The sequence below is a fragment of the Tachysurus fulvidraco genome, chromosome 4 (assembly GCF_022655615.1).
Source record: "Tachysurus fulvidraco isolate hzauxx_2018 chromosome 4, HZAU_PFXX_2.0, whole genome shotgun sequence".
Classification (NCBI taxonomy): domain Eukaryota; kingdom Metazoa; phylum Chordata; class Actinopteri; order Siluriformes; family Bagridae; genus Tachysurus; species Tachysurus fulvidraco.
The window spans coordinates 6,189,743-6,211,704 of record NC_062521.1 but is presented as its reverse complement, the minus strand read 5'-3'; the positions used below and the strand labels follow the sequence as shown (position 1 = coordinate 6,211,704).

Genomic DNA, 21,962 nt, shown 5'->3' with positions numbered 1-21,962 from the left:
TAAGGAAAAAAACAAAAACAAAAAAAAAACATTAGCTATTAGCTTAATAACTGGGATCAAGTTAAAAATAAAACTTTACTAAACGATAATAATAATAATAATAATAATAATAATAATAATAGTCCTGCCTTGTCATGTTCAAGATTAATAAAGTATAAAACTCCTCCTAAATAGAATACATATGATGACAGAACCTTCACCTTTGAAAAGTAATTAAATTTACATCCAAATGTTGCTCATTGTGACAGAAATTTGAGAAAGTCTATTCACTGAATTCAAATTAAACATAGCTCTATTGCTCTCTCCAAGATGGCGACGCCATAGACGCATCTGCTGGCTAAGCAGTAACGTATGCATTGCAGAGACGGCGACAGAGTACCTGACCCCGCCCCTAGCAAAAAGGGGCGGGGTCAGGTCCTCTGTTGCCGTCTCTGCAACGCGCATGCGCCAACTGAAGCGGTGAGATTTTTCTGGTATTTATTAAAATATATATATTTTAATAATGCAAGTGAAACAAGAACTATGTAGTTAAATTGTCATTCTAATTAAATGAGTTTCATTGTCTTGTTAATGTATTTTAATGTGTTCAAGGGGAAAACTTTATTAAAGCAATATTTTGTTCATTAATTTGTGAAATGAACAAAAACTAACATGCATAAAAAAAATTAAATTCTATTCATTTATTTACATACAAAGTTTGTTTATTGAATTTTCAAACAGAAAAAGCTTGGACATGCACAAACTCACAACAATCCAATTATATGCAACTGTAGCAACGGTTTAGTTACAGCTTTAAAAAAAGTCATACTGTACATAAGCAACTCAAAGCGGAATGTTTATTTGGCTTTATCAATAATGCATTAACAGCAGTATTTAGATAAGGTGCTTCCGATGAATAAAAAAAAAAAAAAAAGACCAACTGATTAATCAATAAAAGAATTGAGTGTCAACACCACTTAAGTGTCGACAGTAATACGTGTTTCGAATGCAGTGAATAGTAGGAGCTTGATAGAAATCTTTGGAGATGTATATAAATGCATGCGTAGTTTTGATACATGTTATACAAAGCAGAAGAATCTTTACTGATTTATTATATGGTGCGGTTATGTCCATGCTGCTGCTGAAAAATTAATGCTTATACAGTTGATTTTGTCATGGTTCTGTTCAGTGGAACATAGTGCATGGATTGGTACTATACATACATAAAAAAAAAATCAGGTCTGTATTATTAGAATCATTTTATCAACTATACTAGCAAATAGCCACAATGCTTACAGAATACTGGAAAAGCAGGCTTTTAATGGATCATTTTTTGCTTATTTAAAGTACTTAAAGACTTTGCTGTCTGTGCAGAATTCAAGGCATCAAATGGAAAATGTTAGTCCTCAAACAGCTAGTACATGACTAAGTACATTAACTTGGCATGTTCAAAGAGACCTCAGCTCTTTTTCGGACAATAGAAGACATTACATTGTTCAACTCTTAATCATCATTGATGATACATACATAAAAGGGGAAAAAAAAGAAAAAAAAAAAACTCCCCCCAAACTAAAACCTTAATAGAAAATAATAAGGCAAATTGTCAAAAATCTAATTAGTCTCCGTAAGTCACAGTATCACAGTCTTTGTTTCTTGCCAAACAAATAAAATACCCAACGACTTCATCTGAACACAACTGACAAAATGAAATCTATACATTTAAAAATAAATTAAATGTCATATCATATCATTATCTCCTGCAGTCAGAAGGTCCCATCCATCCTGTGAGCAATATCAACATTCTTTATTCCACATCCGTTGGGTTATCCGCTTGGCTGAATGTCTTTAACGTCAAAACCTTTTCCAGCGCTGTGTGTAACAGTGCTACAACAAAGCAAAAACTATATTAAGTCAGCAATGAAGCTGCCAAGGAGTTCCTTATTTTCCCACTCAATTGATTGTGTATTACCTAAAAACCTTTACAGTGAGGTAAATTGAGACACTAGTTGAAACAGTGCCAAACGAGTTGGAGGGAATGGGAGTGCAGCTTCACAGGGATTATTAAATCATTTATGAAAGCGTTTAAAACACAAATGGTACCCATTCCAGGTTTATAGCTTGACGGTTTCATTTTAGGGGGAAAAAGGTGTTTTTTATTACTGAACATTTGGGAATTAATTCCAAGTTCAAGAACAGGAAAAGGTTTTGAAATAGTTTTGCTTACCAAATGATGCACATTATGCTAACGCGGCCCATAGGCTTCTACTATGTCTCCTTGTCCCATGTCAATAGGGAACTTATGGCTGTCATAGCCTGAGAAGCTGTTACCACTGTCAAAGACTTCAGAATCTGCTTCATCCTCCTCTTCCTCCTCCTCATCTGGGTGTTCTTGCTTTTCTGTCAATGCTACATTAGAAATGAAGTGATTGGGGAAGTGAGAGTTGTCTTCAAACTTGGAGGTGGATGTGTCTACAAAGATCTGATCGGTGGTCTCCAGCAGAGGGGTGTGACCTACAGAGGTCACCTTGGACAGAGTGGGCTGCTCGGGCACATTGACGTGATCAGCTTTCACTATTCCCTGCATGAGACACAAATTGGCATTAAATTAGCTTCTCTTCATCAAATAATACATCTGCAGTCTTATTTTAAGCAAACTTGCTCTAGAAGTCTAAAACAGTCAGATTGCTGGATAGGTTTATGAGGCTCGATATTGTGCAGCATGAAACAAAATCAGTAATAGATAAGCTAAGATTTATAATCCAACTGGCCATTGGCTTGGAAGTTGGCCATGCCAATTTCAACCTGACCAATGAGGACTAAAACATGCATCCTCTGACATGTGAAGCAAACTACTTCTGCTCATGTTGTAGCGTTGTAACGTAACAGTGCTATATGTTCTCTTCCACATGAACTCCCACAGTGCCTGTCTAGCATTGCTGTGGGAAAAGAGAGCGACATCCCTCCCACCCAAAAAGCTGGCCTAATTTTGCTCCCTTGACCATAGATGGCTGTGGCTTTGTCGGGTTTCAATCTTATGACTTCATGACAACAGAACAAATGCTTTTTCATTACGAAAGATAAACGTGTCTAATGTTTTTGTCACACGCTTGTAGTTTCACAGTCATCTTTGTTAATTGGTGCTTTAAGTACAAATACAAATATGCAAAAATACATATATAAATTGTCAAAGCATAAATATTTGAATCTTTCAGGGTTAAAACAACGTCAAAAAATAGTTCAAAAGCTTACAGTACCAGGAGTTTGGAGAGTGCACTTTGAGAGTCAGACTGAATCAGTTTCTTGTACATAATGACTCCCCATATTGTTAGGAGCAGAATGCTGAACCCAGAGCATAGCAAAATGGTTATAATCATTGTCCAATCTGTAAACAACAACAATAACAACAAAAAGCGATTAAAATAAATACTCAACTCTAATTAAAATGATTATAATTATGCTGACTCTAAACAAACAGATATTTGAGTAGACCTGATTGTATAGAGTCAGCATAATTATAATCAATTTAATCCTCAAATCTGATTGGTCAGAAGTTATTGATTAATTTTCTAAGAGCACAGCTCTAATTTAAATAAAACAGTTTATATTAATATATTAATTCATATATATTAGTTATTTCGTTCAGTCGGTACAGACTGATGACGCTTACCTGTAACAATAGGTGCTTCAGGGCCGCACACCTTTTTGTCAATTTCAGTTGGTATGCCATTAACAGATCCCATGATGTGTACATCCATGCATTTCCCATAAAGACTCTCAGATAGCTCGAACTCTTCTGTACACATAACATCTTCCACATAACAGGGTTCACAGATTCTCTCCGTCTGATGGGGAACCATGACTATTAATGATATAACCACTACAAGTACATTAATAATTGTTTGTGGGTTAATATGCTAAATAACAGCTTTATTGTTTATAAATAAATAAAGCTGCAGACAAAAACAGAAGTTATTTTAACCTGGCCCTTAACTAACAAACAAACAAACAAACAGCCCCAAAGAGTACGTTTATCATTCTAATCACCACAGAGGGCAGCAGAGGACTCTGATTATCTGTGTATTCATGTAGAAGTCATTCAGGGAATTAAAAAAGTCACAATTGTTCAAAAACAATGTGTTAGACCTGTTAAGAGTACATTATACAGTAGAGTCTATCAACAACACAAATATGTGATGTGATGCAAACAGCAGATTTTGGTAACAGAATTTCTTTTGGATCTGCTCAACTTTTCACTAACTGCATTTTTTTTGCAGGATGGATGATTAGGTAGAAGAATCTCAGAGAGAAAATCTTTGCATTTTTTGTTGCTGATTTAATTTAACTGTTTTACTGATTCATGCATGAAGCTGACTGATTTGCATTGCCTTTAAACTTAAAAAAAAAAAAACTGAATGGAACCACTTTTATAGGATATACAGTCATTATACCTGGCTATATATAAAAAAAATAAAAAAATATATATATATAAATGGTAAGAATGGTCTGTCCCATCGGTTTTGAATTCAAGCTCCATGGACATTTTCTTTTTAAACATACACAGATCTTGAGACCAGAGTCGAGAGTAAAATGAGTCAGGAGTCATAGGTGAAATTGAGCTTGACACCTGTGAAAATCTTACCTTGTTATAAGAAATCTTGCATGAAAAATAATCATTGAGGGATTCAGCATTATGGAAATAAAAGGGATGAGTGAAGGAGAGGTTGACTCTGCGGTCAGTGACAGAAAGTTTCAATGGTGGGAAGTCCACCACGCCTAAATAAAAACATTCAAACAATGTAATCAGGAAACAGGAGAAGGGGGAGACCAGAATGTAGCTCCAGACATTTATTTACCTTAAACAGCAACTGACGTTAAGTATTTTAAAAACTACTGCTAATAATAATAATAATAATAATAAAAATAATAATAATGAAAGGAAATCTCTAATGTCCTTGTGTGGAATGGTGTGTTTACTTGTTTGTTTGGTTTTGACCTACATTTAAAATCAGTGGGAATGTTCTCGTTATAGCTAAAGAGAATGCGTGCAGATGAATTTTTAAGTTCTGATCCGTTGGCTTGAGCTGTCAATTGTACGCTGTAACCATCCTCAGCATGCTGAGTGTATTCACTGATATCCAGGTAAGTCTGATTGGTGGTGAGAACTGACTTGTCTGCACTGTAGATAACCAGACAACAATTAAACATTTTTATTTAATTGCAATTATTTACTGTAATCTAATCAAATTAAGTCCCATATTAGGCTTTAGTAATTAACCTACTTTTCATATCCTCTAATTGTTATGCTGAATTCAGGATTCGGATCGGGTGCGCTGTAGTTCCAATATAACACATTCTTAAAATTGTGGCATGTCAAACGGACATCGGTTATGACGGGACCTGTGGAAAAAAGTAGTACAGAAACATTATCAGCATGTATTAAACTATTATTAGTTCAAGTTTCAGCACCTTACTAAGATGTTTTAATGTTTTCCATTAATTGTCCTCTGTATGTATATTTGGATGAAAGGATCAATGGAATGATGGTTTTAGTTCTGTTTGTCTTGGTAGTGTTAGCAAGAAACATGTTTCTTATTTACTGACGTCTTATTTACTGACATCTTCCAGTATGAAGAAATAGATTCACTGGTAAAGATTTCCCAAGTTTCATTGTGTCTCAACCTGCTAGTGTGTTGTGATTCATTAAGATTTCCACTTCTGCAAAACAGGCACTGCATTATGTCTGCGTAAGCAAAAAGCGCAGAAAGTCATCAAAACTTACGGACTTATGAGAAACAGTCACAGGAATGACATTTCAAAAATAAATAAATAAATGAATGAATAAAATAATTCAGCCTTTCCCTAAAAGGTCCCCAAACGGTGTTCTAAGATTAGATGTAGCTGAAGTCTGACGAGTTCTACACAGGATGTCTCAACAAACAGGAACTTGACCACAGCAGAGAGCAACTAATTTACACATTAACATGGAAAAAAGTTAAAAAGAAAAGCATGTAATTATGTTATACCCATGGGTTTAATTTGGGTGTGTCGATAATTCCTATCTCTAACTCTAAGCGTTGGGAAAGCAGTAATCCTGTAGACGTTTTGCACAACTGTAGCTGTAAAAGCTCATAATTTAGTTCTCACAAGAGATCAATGCACAAATACACATTAAAAGCAACTTCCAACCTCTGTCCCTTTACAATCATGTTTTAAGACAAGATTGTAATGGGACAGAGGATGGAAGTTGCTTTTAAGGAGTATTTGTGCATTGATCTCTTGTGAGAATTAAATTATGAGCTTTTAAAGCTGTTATAGCTAAATCATCAGCCCGGTGTCATATCGAGGTTATTAGCACCGTCATAGCATCAGAAATATTCTTGAACATGCGTGGGAAAGTATGCAACACACCAGGAAATATCACACTGGTCAACGTCACCACCAACTAGACTGCAGTTATGAGGAGTCAGTCGTAACTTATTAAGCTGCTTACTGTGTTATGAAGAAATTAGTTGGTTCTAGCTAAAAAAAAAAAAAAAGATGCAGGACTTTGTTTTACCAAATTCAAAGACAAGATCATGCACAAACACAAAAAAACAACACACAACGCATTCAACTACAGGTGATTTGTAACTGTTTAATGCTAGTACTTACAAGTATTTTGGACAGAATACGACAAAAACTTCATTTTAGCAAAATGTTTGGTTACCGGTGAGACTTTAAAAGGAAGTGGGAAAATGCTGTAAATGTCTGTTGCCACACTCGAAGAAAAGGAAGTCTTAAAGCCTTTTTCTGTTTTCAGCAGTTTTTGCACGTTCCGGATGTACACAGAACCTAGCACGTATAAACCTCTGACTACAGTAAAATGCGAGCTGAACAACTAGCACCCGTTCTCACAGAGGCCTGAGAAAAAACTTCAACTAGCCGCCAACACTGTAGGACTGTTATGGTTAATCACTGTGTAGGATTCAACTGAACTGCATTTCATATCATGCCATCTGCTGGTTATGTTAATTACTGGATCACATGGCAAACTCAATGGTTTTCATCCCATTTGTGTCTGGCTCTGAATCACCAAAAATGCACACTGGATTTTGCCAGCTCTCCCCCTGAACGTGTAAACCAAAGGGAAAAAAACTCTGTTTCTTCTTAAAAGAACTGGGACTGCACTAAAAACCTTTTGGCTTTGTAATCCATAACTGCTGACCAAGAATGAACTCTTATTTTTTTGGCTCAGCATGCTACTTTTTACCACAGGTATTCTCTTTTTCAGCTCACAATAATGTGATAAATGCGAAACACAATGTAAGAGATTTTGTTGAGAAGCCACTCTCAAAAATGAGAACCTGACAATTTCCAACCAGCTCTCCCTTGTCATACAATTTCTCCCAACCGGGGAGGTTGATGGCAAACACGTACTTCCTCAATGACAGCAGATCACGACTTGACATAACTTGCTGCTCATGCTATGTACATACTAGGACATGTAGAGCATGCTGTCTGCTTTCTTCCACATACCCGATCTCATAAAAAGCCTTGATTCTGTGTTGATGTGACTTCTACTCAGAGACAACAGCCAGTTTTGGCCCCAGTAACAAACCCTGTGTCAAACCCTATTGCCTAGAGGCTGTGGGATTAAATATTGATGGTTTTTTTTTTTTTTAGGTTTTTCAAGCATGATTAATACAATGAATACAATAACAACAACAATAGCAAGGCAATGAATAAGCTTACAATGGTTTTACATATCGGTTTTGATAGAAACTTGTATCTAAAAAGGGAGGTACTTTTGTCATTTGGACATTAATCAATATTTAAATAAAGCCAGTAGCTTGTAGCTACAAACACATCCATTCAACACGGTACATCCTTATAACCAGTTCACTAAAAATAAGCTATTCACTATATAGCATGGGGAAATAAACATTAAGAAAACAATGTTTTTCTCCTCATTACTATTTACATGACAGTGAAAAGCAGTAATGTTTATTTATTTTTTGCATTCAAAATGTAATAAATAAATAAATAAATAAATAAATAGGTCTCAGATACTAATAAAAAAATAAAAGTTCAAATCTAAATAAACAAGCCTTGATAAAACAGATACCATGAATATATTACGGCTTGTGATTGCTGGTCGCAAACCCTCTAGACTGCAGGTCACTGTTACAGTAGCACTATTCTGGTGACATCCTGGTTAAAAATAATTAAATTATTAAATAAGATAAATAAATAAACAAACAGGAAGACTGTGGTTTAACCTAAACATGCTTTCTGTTTCTAACCACAAGCACCTCTGAAGCATTTTCTTATAATCATTCAGAGTAGGCTACCTTTGTGGTTTAGAAGTGTGAAAATAAAAAACCATGTTGTGAAAAAAAAAAACAGCACTGCCGAACACTTTTGCTTCTACTGTGTCTGGGGGTGATGAGAACAAAATACGGGATGTACAGAACTTGATCTCATGTGGAGAATTAAGAATAAATATAAAAGAAAGAATTACATTTATGCAAACACCAACAAGGGGTGAAGCATAACTTCTGAACACAAAGGCAGGTATGTTTAGTTAACACTTTTGTACGCAGAATGAAACGCCACAACAACACCATGCTGTGTCAAAATATCTAACAAACACATAGGGCAGTGGTTAAAAAAATAATAAAAGTACACCATCACAAACACTGCACCAGCACAGACATGATGCTTACAGTCATTACTGAGCCATTTAACCCATCAAAGACACTGGGAAGAATAAAAGGTGATTAAACAAGTTTAAACATGCTAGGCTTTAGACGTGCATATCTTTTATGCACCAACCCAGCAGCAGCTCATGCTCGTGATATGCCAAGATACCAAATGCTCAGCCCACGCTTAGACACCACCTTCCTCTTTCTGTAATCCTGAAATCACATGCAATAACCACAATAACGTTATGTGAACAGAGGCTAGTATAGTCATTACGGAATTACAAATATTATTGCACACAGCATCCAACAGAAAGTTAAAACAGAATTGTCAACATTTAGCAAATCTTGGAAATTTGGTCTTCTGCCCATTTCCACTGGCCAGACAGCTCATGACTACCAAATGCAGGAGATAAAGGCTAATGCCACGGTCACATATATAGCCGATTTTTTCCTGTGTAAGTGACCTCTTACAACACTAAAAAATATCCAGTAAGTGATCATACTACTGGTTGCAGTAGTAAAAACTTTTAGCAAAGGGTGGCACAAACATAATTCCATCATGTTTCTTACTGACAAAATGAAACAACTAAAGGGAGGGAATTTGTATATGAAATTCTTGTGTGTGGGGGTGTGTGTGTGAGAGATATCATATGAGCTCGAGGAGAAGCAGCGTGTTGTCTTGACTGTAATCAGTAGTTGCTGCACCAAGTGGCATTATAATTCTATAAAGCTTAAACTCTCTCAACTCTGTCGCATTGCTCATGTTGCCAGTTCTAATGGCTGCATATGTGAAAGTAGCACAAAAACTTGCTTCCTCTGAAACACATTAAAGCAAGACAAAAATTCATTATTTATTTATCTATTTTTCAAATTGCTGCTCATGCTGAATTACAGGGAAGCATTAACACCCTGGGAGGGAAGTGCCTTCTAACATTTTCCATATACATGAGGTCACAGATTAGGGTCACTGTAAATGGACGGAAAGAAAATGCCCCCTTTCTCTCACCCCGAAGGCACAGACAGTTTTATATTTATATATATATAACAACCAATCACTGAACACCTCTGTTCCCAACGACCAATCGGTGGTCCATGTAGTTTGTCCCACGCGCACATCTCTTTGCTCTTCCTTGCCCACATTCACAAACAAGGAAAGCCAGTTTTTCCGCCATCTTATGTCTATGTGACAAATCGTCACTGCAACCGCTTCTTTCTTTCTTTACTCACAGAAACACTTTTGAAATGTAACCGAATTTCTTTACAAAGACGACATTAATAAAAGGTTTATCAGGTGATCAGGCCTCAGGGTCGTGTTCACTTTACCTTGTGTGACAAATGAAAACAGGTTCAAAATACGGATTTTCAGCCATTTTTGGTTTTAACACCGTGAATGTCTTCAACATTAAATATGTTACAAATGAAATGCTTGTTTTATGAGTTAATCATGTGTTTACCTAATATTAATGTTGCCAATAACAACAACAATATTTATGTCTTCACCACAGGATGTCTTTATTATCGATTATATTTATATTATCGATTATATTTAGCTTTTAAATCTGTGTCATTAAACACATTTTCCCAGCTAGCGAGCTAACAGCTTCACAGAGTTAATTTACAGATGCTAACGTAGATAGCTCGAGTTAACTAGCCATGTTAGCACAATTCCTAATGTTTAAATACGTTATTTGAGAAAGGAGGTACAGCTGGTAAACTAGTATTAGTGTAAGTTAGCAGTGTTTACCTACCAGACAAGGCGCGGTTCAGACAAACGTAAACACACAACACGAAGGTGAATGTCGGCGACTTCAGCATTGTGTCTCTCGGAGATTTATAAAATGTGTCAGAAATCAATCAGGAAATTTCATCACACGCTCATCCGCTTATTGGAAACATTTTTCCTTCCACGTCGTTAATGCTGAAGTTTGATGTCAGTAATATCCAGTTATAGCAGTGTGTGAAATCTTTCAATCTCCACAAACGGTTTCCTTTAACAGTTGGCAAACATTTCTGAATTTCCCCTCAAACTCCACGGACTTCCCGACGCATTATTTTTTGATTCGATCACAAACGAGTTCCTTGTGGTATTTAGGCGCCCTAAGTAGTGTCTAAAACAAAGGCTTCTACGTCCTATGCAAGACCCATCAAACACGGCGGCGTTTAGGACAGAGCCAGTTTGTGCGAACACGCACGCACGCGCACAAACGCACGCACGCACCCACGCACGCGCACAAACGCGCGCGCGCACACACACACACACACACACACACACACACACACACACACACACACACACACACACACACACACACACACACACACACACACACACACACACACACACACACAAAGAAAGGTGGAGCTCTGCATTTTTGTGAACTCGATAATAAAGCCACGTTGTTCTTGAGTTGGTGACCAGTACGACAGATTAATGTAAACCAAACATATCTTATTAGTGCTCTTAAATCAGAAACATTGTTTTATATCATGTGCTCACAATCCCAGGTCTTCAGTTTATTTAATTGTTTTTCTTTTGTTATCAAATTGTACAAACAATTAACTGTCAGTTTGTGATTTTAAACGACAAAACAGAAGAAAACAGGTCAAAGTCCTAGTTCACCTGCTTCCAAAGTAATGGACCTGGAAACCATACTGTTAGAACAAACCAAAGTTGCAGTGATGATAACTGCAAATTTGACTATTCATGTAGAAATATTTTGCAGTATACAATAATATTCCTATTATATGAGTATTTCAATCAATTTTCTCATTCAATTATGGTCTTTTTTTAACTGGATTGCTTTTTGTTGTATCTTATTAAGACAAAAAAGCTATTTCCTTCTTTAGTCCATATTTTCTATCCCTAAATTTTTAAAGTAAGTGCTTACGATTAAAGGCAGTGGCGTAGTCACTATTAAAAATGCCATCTCAGACGTGTCTCCTTGAATGGCTCAGCAGATGAATGGTTTACAGATTTAGGATACCACTGAGGTTCACATGTTTCTCTGTGGGTTTCCACTGGAAAATCTGTGTTCATCTTACCTCAATAAAGGATAAATGCAAGAAGTGATTCAATGCTTACCGAAGATGAATGGATTAATTCATAAATTAATGATTGAATGAATGAGAAGCAAAAAAACTGGATTGTTCTTGACATGTAAAACATCATGAACATACAGTCAAATCATGATAAGCAAATTAAACAAACCAAAAACTATGCTTATATTGTGCTTATAACTATGCTTATATTGTGTGGGTTTATTGTGCTATGCATACGTCGTGTGCTTCCTATCAACCAGCACAATCCTGGTGTTTATATTGTGTAGATATCCTTGGCACATTCATGGCATGGTTCAATTACTTTTTGTTTGGGTCCCCAGGGAAGATAAGTATTTATTTCAAACCATGTCTGTGATCCAGCTAAAGGTCTGTTTGTGCTGAGCTTTATACTGTAGCTGAGACCCAAGTCCCATCGGTGTTATTGTTTTCCACAGTTGGGGGTCTTGTATCTGCCACTGACAACATACGACAGTGAACAAAATAGAAGTGCATGAGTTCATCAGAAAGGCACGTGTCAGCTTAGAGCTATAAGCTCATTATCAAGGTTGACCATTAAAAAATAAATTCCTCTGTTTTTCTTCTTTATGTCGAGCATTTCTTTTCTCCAGCATTTAATTTCTCCTAAAATAAGTGTTTGTACTTTATCGTTCTTACAGTAAATTACAGCTCATTGAAATGCACTGACAAATGTTTAGATTATAACCCTGTGTCTAAACCTCAGTCTAACTTTGAGTCATTTGAGGAACTGTGTGTACTGGAATGAAACTGAAATCCACTCAAGTGGAAAGTTCAGTTAGCTACTGTTATCGATGTTACAGATGTAACGTGAGAAAACATAAAAGTGAAAATAGAATAAACATTAGTTCTGCTATTTATACCCAATTTATTACTAGCCAAAGCAATGAAAATGGATACTGAATTAGGGATAAGGTTTGTAAACACACGCTGTGTGAAGTAGGTATATTTTATTACTAAAAAGGTCGGGCAATGTGAGACTTTCTGCAGGGCTCTCAAGTTTTGCAGAAAGGCAAGCGTGACCCCCCCAAACAACAAACAAACAAACAAACAAAAACAACAACAAAACAATAATAGAGGAGTTGTGTTTGGTAAGGATCACTGACCGCAATTATGAGCTGTTTCGTGTTGAGGTTTTGTTCAAACCGACAATCAAAAATATCGTTGCTAATGAATTTTTTTTTTCATTGGTTGTTGCATTGAATCTTACTCTGTTAGTGCTATTTTCTGATTGGCTATTATGTAGCCTCTTTTTTTTTGATTGGCTGATAAGTGTCAGGCTCAACTAAGAACTGAGACGCGCTTGATTCCCACCCGGTTCCACAGCAGTGCGGACAGATACATTTTGGGCGCTGCGGCTTATTAAATATATGATAAATAGTCAAAAAGTTTTTCTGTGTGAGAAATACGATGTATGGCGGGAGAGCGTGATAAAATCAGTGAACTAACTCTTGAATTCAGGCTTATGCAAAGCTATGCAAAGGCCCTTGCAGCTAACGTTAGCCATGTTAGCTAGAAAACTATGGTAATGACAGTGTGCCGAAAAAACAAATGGGTTATTGGATAATTTTTTAATCACATTTTATCCATTCCATCAACCCCAGTGTCTCAATATCTGTCTTTACAATCTACCTTTCTTACTCACTTTTCTGGATTATTAGCTGTTTATGCTAACAAACAGATCCATATCTCTCTCTCATTATTATAATTAAATATAGAAATAAAATTAAAATGTCTGAATCACTTTGACACTTTTTTGCCTATGGTTTTGCATGATCTTGGTTTTGGGTTTGGACATTTTCTTATCCGTGTCGACATCTGCTGGTCAAACCTGTAAGTGCATCAGGACATATCCAAAAATGATAAACGAACACGTGCTTAAGGCGCTAGTCACTAGGTGGCGCTCGACGAACAAAGGTTTTTTTTCTTAATTTACTCTCTCACTCATTTTCTACCGCTTATCCGAACTACCTCGGGTCACGGGGAGCCTGTGCCTATCCCAGGCGTCATCGGGCATCAAGGCAGGATACACCCTGGACGGAGTGCCAACCCATCGCAGGGCACACACACTCTCATTCACTCACACAATCACACACTACGGACAATTTTTCCAGAGATGCCAATCAACCTCCCATGCATGTCTTTGGACCGGGGGAGGAAACCGGAGTACCCGGAGGAAAGCAGGGTATCCGATTTTTGAGAAAGGCTTCAGAAAACTGAGTTGGGCCGAATAATAAACAAAAATCAAAACAAACGTGTAGCCAATGAGCAGAAAGGGGCGGGGCTTGTCAATATGCTGCGGAGAAAAACATAAAGAAATAAAAACAGAAAGAAAGTGAAGAAAGGCTTACGACAAGGCAAGAAGTAGGACCCGGGTTAATATAGGATCAGCTTTCCAGCGCTGGAGAGAACTGAAGGAGCAGGAAGTTGGCCACATATTCACAGTTTGGAGTTTCCTGAGTCAATAACTCCTGAGCTAAACACTGTTACTACACAAATAACACCTCTTTTCTATCATAGTAATGTAGAGAGGCAGCTACAACCAAGTTTTGTGTAGTAACAGCGTTTAGCTCAGGAGTTATTGACTCGGGAATCTCAACTTTACTTAAGACGCCGAGGCGCTTTTTTCCTTCTTGATAGGTGAGTAACGTTGGTTTTGCTTTGTTACACAGAACTAATATATGCCTTTGTCCTTTGCATGATTATTCTTGTGTGTCATTTTCGCTTGTTTGTTTATCTGCAATCGTATTGTTCTTCCCTTCAGCTATGATAAAGACGCATTTCTTTCCATTAGATGCCTGGGTTAAGTATGTATGTGTGGGCGGAGCTATAAATACAGGGGTGGGACCTATTTGGGTTAGGGGCTTGTTTATTTTGGTGATTTCAAATGTCGACATTGGCTTTCAAAAATCGGAGACCCCACCTTTAAGTGAATTATCTCGTTATTAGCCTGAGGTGGATTGGCTGAGAAGAAATTGAAAACACTTTTAAAATTGTGTACATTTTTGTTTTGTGTAATTGTTTTTCTTAATACTGTTAAAGGTAATAAGGATTTTTTGCTTTAAATGTTTTCCTTATCTGACAAATAATTGTTGCTGGAGTACTATATGGGAATTCAGTAGTTTTCAAATAAGCCAGCCTGTATTTTATATGGTCAAATCATTCCACGTGATGTCAGGAAGCAAATAAGAATTAAGACTTAATTCAAAAGTGGTGAAAAAAAAAAGAAGATAAATAAATAAACAAAAAAATGTGTAACCAACAACCAGATGTGTCCCGGTATTTAAACCAGAAAATTTCACTCTTAAAGTGGCTTAATATTTCTTTAAATAATAAAAAATGCTGTCTTTACAGTGTTGACTGATCTCATAGCTTTAAGAGTTCAGTGGTTCAGTGCTATGAATCAAAGCAAGAAGTCAAAAGTCTGTTAGATTACACCACCCCCAACACCATCATGTGTGAACACATTCTGAACCGTAATGAAACACGGTACGTTCATATAAGGAACCATAAAATTGTTGTTAAAGAATAAAAAAGCAACACAGATTTTTCTACTTTTAACTTTTCTGTTATCCAAAGTCAAATCCTGCTGTAGATGTCAGTGGGTGTTTTATCTGCAATGACGTCATATATGTGAACGACTGCCTCATGTTGTTCCATCTGTAGTTTAGGTTTTCCTAGTTGACTTGGCCGGTCATGCATAGCAAGATAGTTAGGACACTGTCTGTGGCTTTGGCAAGCAAGGCGGATTCACTGAGTCCAGTGAAAATTTTAAACATTCCTCATCAGTCTCTTGGATCCTCGGCTTGGGAAAAGGACTCGTGCTGGACATATCTGCAGTGATAAGGAATAGCAGGTAGCTATTTGTGTTCTTTCTCTCTCTCTCTCTCTCTCTCTCTCTCTCTCTCTCTCTCTCTCTCTCTCTCTCTCTCTCTCTCTCTCTTACACTCTCTGTCTTTCTCTCTCTTACTGCATAACTAACCATTAACTATATCTTTGCTTGATGTTGAGGTGAAAGTATTAGAAAGAACAGAACGTATTCCCAGCTGGATATTATTATTTTTTATAACAAAATGACATTAACTTTAATGAGTGTAAGATAATTACTGTACATATTTTCAAGACTTTATACTTAAGTCTTCCCAGCTTGTGGTATCCTAGTTATTGTTTTTGGCATCAATCAAAACAGGCTTTCATGTTACAGGATTCTGAGATTTGTATGTTTGGAAAGATATAAGCTAAGTTGTTTTGCTGTTAGAAAGATTGTTACAACGGGATGGAAGTGGAAAGGAATAACTAGTGAGTCAGGCGAAGATAGAAATTTTGATGTGTGAGTCAGACATACGAGGATACTCCCCTGTTAGTGTTATCTCAGTGTTGGCGACATATACTGTATATATATATAACAGAGTGCGTAAGAGGCGGTTAGAAAAAATAACATACTATGAATATGTGTGTGTGTGTGTGTGTGTGTGTTATGATAGAGAACAAATGTTAAGTTCTGTCTTGCACATGTGGTCCCAGCATGAGTCAGGGGAGAAAATGAGGGCAGCAGTGTGTGTTCTATCCACTGGACCTGGAACAGAATAAACAGCAATTTGCTAAGCATTTGCCATGTGCAGGTTTTTTGTTGCACAAAATTAGCCGAATGAGCGTCCTAGTCATAATGAGTGAGCCAGACCAAGTGAAATTCCATTTCCATCAGCGGTTCTAAAACTGGCCTGTTTCCCATAACAGCAAGCTTTCTGTGACAAATAAAGACACAAGCGGAAGTCTTTGGGGTGAATGGAATTTAGTTTAAAATCCTCACATAACCATGTAATAGATGCATGTTATAATAGGTACGTTAATCCTATATTCAGGGACGGCTGGTTTATATCAGGAATCAGTAAATCACTAAATAATTCCTGGCATTTAAAGATGAAAAGAAATTGGTTTAATTTTTGTTTAATCTGGCACAGCAGAGCCACCAAAGGTTGGAAGACAAATACACAGAATGATATGAAAAGCAAAGCTACGAATGATTCTTTCTTGTTCAGATTGTAGACTCATGAAACATTGCCACTGATACAGTATATCTGTTCATCTGTCCACTGTTAGACAAATTGTCTATACAAATTTAGATATACTGTGGCTTCTATCCCCAAATCAAACCAAGATGACTAAAAAGAGCAAACTGCACAATTGTCAATGAGGTAAAAAATAAAGAAGAACCCTAGAGTGACAGTTAAAGACTTGAAGAAATCATTGGAACTGGTTAACATCTCTGTTCATGAGTGTATTACTCAGAAAACATTAAACATGCACAGTGTCCATGGCAGGACACCACAAGTAAAGCTGCTAGTTTCCAAAAAAAACAAACAAAAACATTTCTGCGCACTTGAGTCAGAGCTCAGACCTCACAGAGATGTTCTGGAATGATCTTTAGAAAACTGTTCACACCAGACACCCTGTAAATACGAATATGAGAGAGAAGCTGAGTTTTGTAAGATAGATTGGTCAAAAATTCCTTCTGAATATTCTGCAAGTCTAATCTGTGTGTGTTATTGTCTTAAGCACATTGTGTTTTGTGTATAGAAAAAATGTTTCATTGTCAGCTTTGTGAGGTATTAGACTTTGTGCTGGCATCGAATATCGGCACCAGCCATGACTGCTTATATGTATATTAATGATATTTTTGTGATCTTCTTACATGTGTTCTTATTATCATCCACAGTAACGTCTACTCTGGGGCCTGTCTAAGGCCAAGCCAGCTGTCCATGGCTGTGCTCTCACTGTCAACATCACTACAGAAGTTTTTCTATAATTTTCAGCAGCACAAAACCATTTGGAAAGGATTCATGTGACATAGCAGAAAGACATAACTCCGAGTGGAACATAGCAGCAAGGCTTTCTAGTGTTTCTAGATTCGCAACAATGTCAGAGCTGAATCTTTTGGGTCATGTGGGTGCTCTTGCTCTGTACTGTGTTTTGTCTTTGGTCATGCCGGCGATCCTGCATGCTGAGTTCACTCTGGCTAGTGTGAGTGAGCACCACATCATCATCTGTACCTGCATGCAGGACCTGGTAGCCTGCAGTGTTATTAACTCCAGTGAGTGTGTTTGTCACAACCACCCGTTCTCCCTGCTGGAGCACAACGACAGCCCCAGTACAGTGACTTACAAGCGTCTGACAGTGTGGTACACCTCACCACTTAATGTTGCACGTCTGCTGAACAACTCAGAAGTCCGCCACCTGGCGCTGGCCAAGTGCAACTCAGAAAGAGGTGCTTCGCCATCTGTTCATTACTTCACAGTGAGGAGGCTGGAGAGGCTATATGTCTCATACCCATTCTCGATGCCTGGGCAAAACCATGATGTTGTGCTGGGTAGAGATATGGACATGCCTTACCATGAGGGACCCAGGATAGCTGTTATTCACACTGATGTGTTGGTGGGAAAGGCGGAGATGAAAGCATACACAGTGAAAACCATGGTGGACAGCAATGGCATGTCTCCATTCCCTGAAATGTTTATGCCTATGGATGAAATTCCCAACATGTCCAGCATATTTGTATCTTTCTTGTACTAAGTGGTATTTGGATGAAAAGTTTCTTAGTCGTATCTTTCCTCTTTTTTATATATATTTTTATTTATGCCTTTAACAAAGAAAGAGAAATATTATCTAAATACACATATAAAGAGGTTAAATCTAGTAATCTTTGAGTTGTTTCATCTGGGAGATCCCTTAAAGACATTAACATTTTTGGTAAACTGCAGGATATGGGATTAAGTAATATTTGGACTATTTTATGGTTGTTAATTGTTAATTTATTGGGAAATAATCTAGATAATACTTGAAAGGACCTGTCCGGATCACTCAAATTAAGCCCTTGTCTTGTAGCACATATTCATTCACCCTCCACTTTATTAGGAACACAAACTCCTGCTCATTCATGCAATTATCCAGTCAGCGAATGATGTGGCAGTAACACAATGCTTAAAATCATGCAGATACGTGTCAACAGTTTCAGTTATGTTTCATATTAAAGATTTTATTGTGGCATGGTTGTTAGTGCCACATGTGCTTTTTTGAGTATTTCAGAAACCACTGATCCACTAGGATTGCACATAAGGATAAGGATAACACATGCCAGTCTCTGGAGATTACAGCTAATAAGAAGCAGTTCTGTGGGAGGAAGCATTTTTTTTAATGAAAAAGATCAGAAGGGAATTACCAGACTGATTTGATCTGACAATACGTCAACTCAAATAATCACTCATCACTTCCACGGTGAGCGGAAAAGTACAATCGGCCAGGACATTGCTTGATTTGACAAAATGGCTCAGAATCTGAAGTCAACAACATGAATCCTTGGACCCAATCTGTTTAGTGTCAGTAGTTCAGGCTGGTGGAGGACAGTGAAAGACGATGTGGGGACACATTGGTACACATTCTCTCTTTAATAAAAATTCAGCATTGTTTAAATGGCTGTTATAATGGTTACTTCCAGCATGATTATGTAACATTTAATGAAACACAATTCATCTCAAACTAGATCCACAAACAACACAATGAGTTCAGTGTAGTTCGGTTTGAGACGATTATACTAACATGGACCAAGATCTCTAAGGAATGTTTCTAAAACCTGGTGACATCCATGCCATGAAAAACTGAGGCTGTTCTAAGAGCAAATGGGGTCCTAGTCTGTATTAGTATGGTCTTCCTAATAAAGTGATAGTATATACTTACTGTCCGATATCAACTGTCGAAATCTAGGCTCATGATAATCTAGAATTTAATGGTAACTGCTTCACCAAACAAGTGTGCCTGCCTTAATAAAACATCTTTTGGAATAGATTTGATTATTTCTGATCCACAACTATGAAAGATGTTATAAAATGGATATTTCACAGAATCAAAGTGTTGGATTGAGAATATTCTGCAAAATTCCATATATACAGTTCAACCTTATTGAACCTAAATACTGCACAGCTGTGTAACAGGGACAGTCCACAAGGGGGCAGCATTGTTTCATACTGTATAGCTTCCTTATTGCTTACTCTGACACAGTGTGAAAACAGACATGGTGAAATACAAAAGAAGAAAATCTGCTATTATAAATATCTGCAATCATCTAGGTTTATGTAGGATAGTCTTTGTACGTAATTGTTTTCCATTCTGTTCTATTTATTGTGATTACATTTTTATTCCACATTGTTTTTTTGGCCAAAAGGAACAAATGTTTACAAAGAAAAGTTTCCAAAGTGTTTTAGTCTCTATTTTTTTTCTTTCTGCCCCATAGACTGCTGGATTTGGAAGAATGACTCAATTCATTAGAACTCACTTTAAATCTAGAACCTCTAAGGGTTTATTGGAAATCTCTTTAGGTTTATAAAGGACCCGATATCACTAAAGATTTCAAGTACAAAATCCTAATTATCTATATAACCCTTTAAAAAAAGGATTATGGCTCAATGTTCTGTTTGAAACAGGTGTACTGATTCACGATCATGTATACAGGCTGTTTTCAGTGAGCTCTGAACAAAGGTCAAAGTGCCAGTGCATCCGATCAAATTACTTTCAGCAAGGCAGATGTTGGGATTTACAATTAATAATCTACTCAGGGAATTGGATGGAACCAGTTCAAAACACACATATTGCAATTAAAAGAGCCCAATTAGCAACTCTAAACTTAGGGCTTTTTTTTTTCTTTTTTCTTCTTCTTTTTTTTAACAAGTACACTTGAGTAGATGAGGCAAAAAAGTGTGCCTTATAGACAATAAAACATTAGTAAGGCTGAGACGGCCAGACGCATTCTTAATGTGAAAAGATGATAAATTCATATAACTAATACATATGAATAAGAAAAAGCATCTTTTTCTTTTTTTAAAAGAAGCTGGTAAGAAATGTTCTGAAAACTAAATGGCTGAAACAAAAAGATTACAAGTATAAGAACTATACATACAACAAAAAAAAGTAGGCGAGAGGTTCTTATTTTGAAGGTATTTTTAAGTTCAGATAAGAAGCTTGTGAAACAAAAAAAAAATCACATGCATTAGTGGGAATAAATCAGTGCTCAATGGATTTATCTCACGCATTCATTCATCCTTAGTAACTGCCTGGTCAGGTTTTCGGTGAATTAATTTAGACTACTAGTTTGTTTATATTTTAGGAACCAACAAAATTATATATAGAGAGAGTATAAAAGACAAGGACAAACAAAAATAATAATTGCTTAAGCAGCTTCCAGTAGAGTTTATTTTTAAAAAACGGTTCTGAGTACATATGTGAATATTTGAAGCACTAAAGCTGTAGATACGGATACAAATACAGATATTGTCATTGCATTTACACCCCTATTTACATCTCGTTTAGGTGGACACTATGCAGCTGGTACTTGGTGAAAAGCAGCTCTCTATGAGCTATTAGGGACTGATTGCTGGGTGACACAGTTGACCTCTCTGATGTGTGCCAGCCAACATTAAGATTGCGAGGCACTGACAGGGAAGGGGTGGGCTCTCTATTACCTTATATTAAACTGTGTGTGGGTTTTTGCTATAAAGCAGGAAGTCTATAAAAAAATCAGCCTTTGATTTCCTCACCGGCAGTTTACCACCAAAAGCATTTTTATAATCAGCCTTTATTGTTCATTCGCTCCTTGAGGGAGATGCGCCCGTGTTCATTTTTTAAAAGGGCAAATCAACCATAATTCAGTTTATAAACTACGGGCAGGCCGCTGTGAATGCGTGGATGAATATTCATGAGCCTCCCTCAAGCTGCCATGGCACCATGATTCATTAGGCATATGTAAATATCACTCACTTTAATTGCCCCTAAACTGACTCAACATAATGTTGTCATTAGCAAATTATTACTTATTTGTGAAACTAATGGTACAGTATGGCGTGCGCTAAAGCCTCACATATATGATTGCAATTATGAGGGCCTTTTGCTCAGGCTGCTCGGCGTGCGGAGCCTCATGCAAGCGTGATGGATTGTGGGTAAAGGCGGTGCAGTGGTAATGAGTGAGCTTAGTGAGGACACGCCGCTCTGTTGATGAGCCAACAATTAAACACACTGGCAGTTTGATGGGTTTAGAGCAGAGGCTTACTTCCCGCATCCCACCCCAACCATCACACATGCAGCAGATCGGCAACATCCATCTCTCTCATGCCAGTCTGCTACCGACATCAAGTTTCTCTAAAGCTGAAGATAAGCTGAGGATTGTTTTTAATAGTGACA

General features: G+C 37.1%; 2 protein-coding genes across 3 annotated transcripts; one reads left to right on the top strand and one right to left on the bottom strand.

Moving 5' to 3' along the window:
* Nucleotides 1–683: 683 nt before the first annotated feature.
* ifngr1l (interferon gamma receptor 1-like) lies at nucleotides 684–10,755 on the bottom strand. Of its 2 annotated transcripts, XM_027165684.2 has the most exons (8): nucleotides 10,412–10,752; nucleotides 5,259–5,376; nucleotides 4,977–5,155; nucleotides 4,619–4,752; nucleotides 3,647–3,821; nucleotides 3,234–3,361; nucleotides 2,204–2,557; nucleotides 684–1,863 (listed from the first exon to the last, which is right to left on the bottom strand). In XM_027165684.2, the coding sequence occupies exons 1-7, from the start codon at nucleotides 10,476–10,478 to the stop codon at nucleotides 2,222–2,224; spliced, it is 1,137 nt and encodes a 378-aa protein (XP_027021485.2). In that variant the 5' UTR covers nucleotides 10,479–10,752; the 3' UTR covers nucleotides 684–1,863; nucleotides 2,204–2,221. The 2 variants fall into 2 exon arrangements, with proteins under 2 accessions (XP_027021485.2, XP_027021486.2); XM_027165685.2 differs by having other exon boundaries at nucleotides 684–2,557; nucleotides 10,412–10,755.
* Nucleotides 10,756–15,239: 4,484 nt separating this feature from the next.
* On the top strand, nucleotides 15,240–19,575 carry si:ch73-52p7.1 (uncharacterized protein LOC100321084 homolog). The gene is made up of 2 exons (XM_027165674.2): nucleotides 15,240–15,594; nucleotides 17,455–19,575. Exon 2 carries the CDS (start codon nucleotides 17,655–17,657, stop codon nucleotides 18,306–18,308), a length of 654 nt encoding a protein of 217 aa, XP_027021475.1. The 5' UTR covers nucleotides 15,240–15,594; nucleotides 17,455–17,654; the 3' UTR covers nucleotides 18,309–19,575.
* The last annotated feature ends 2,387 nt before the right edge of the window (nucleotides 19,576–21,962 follow it).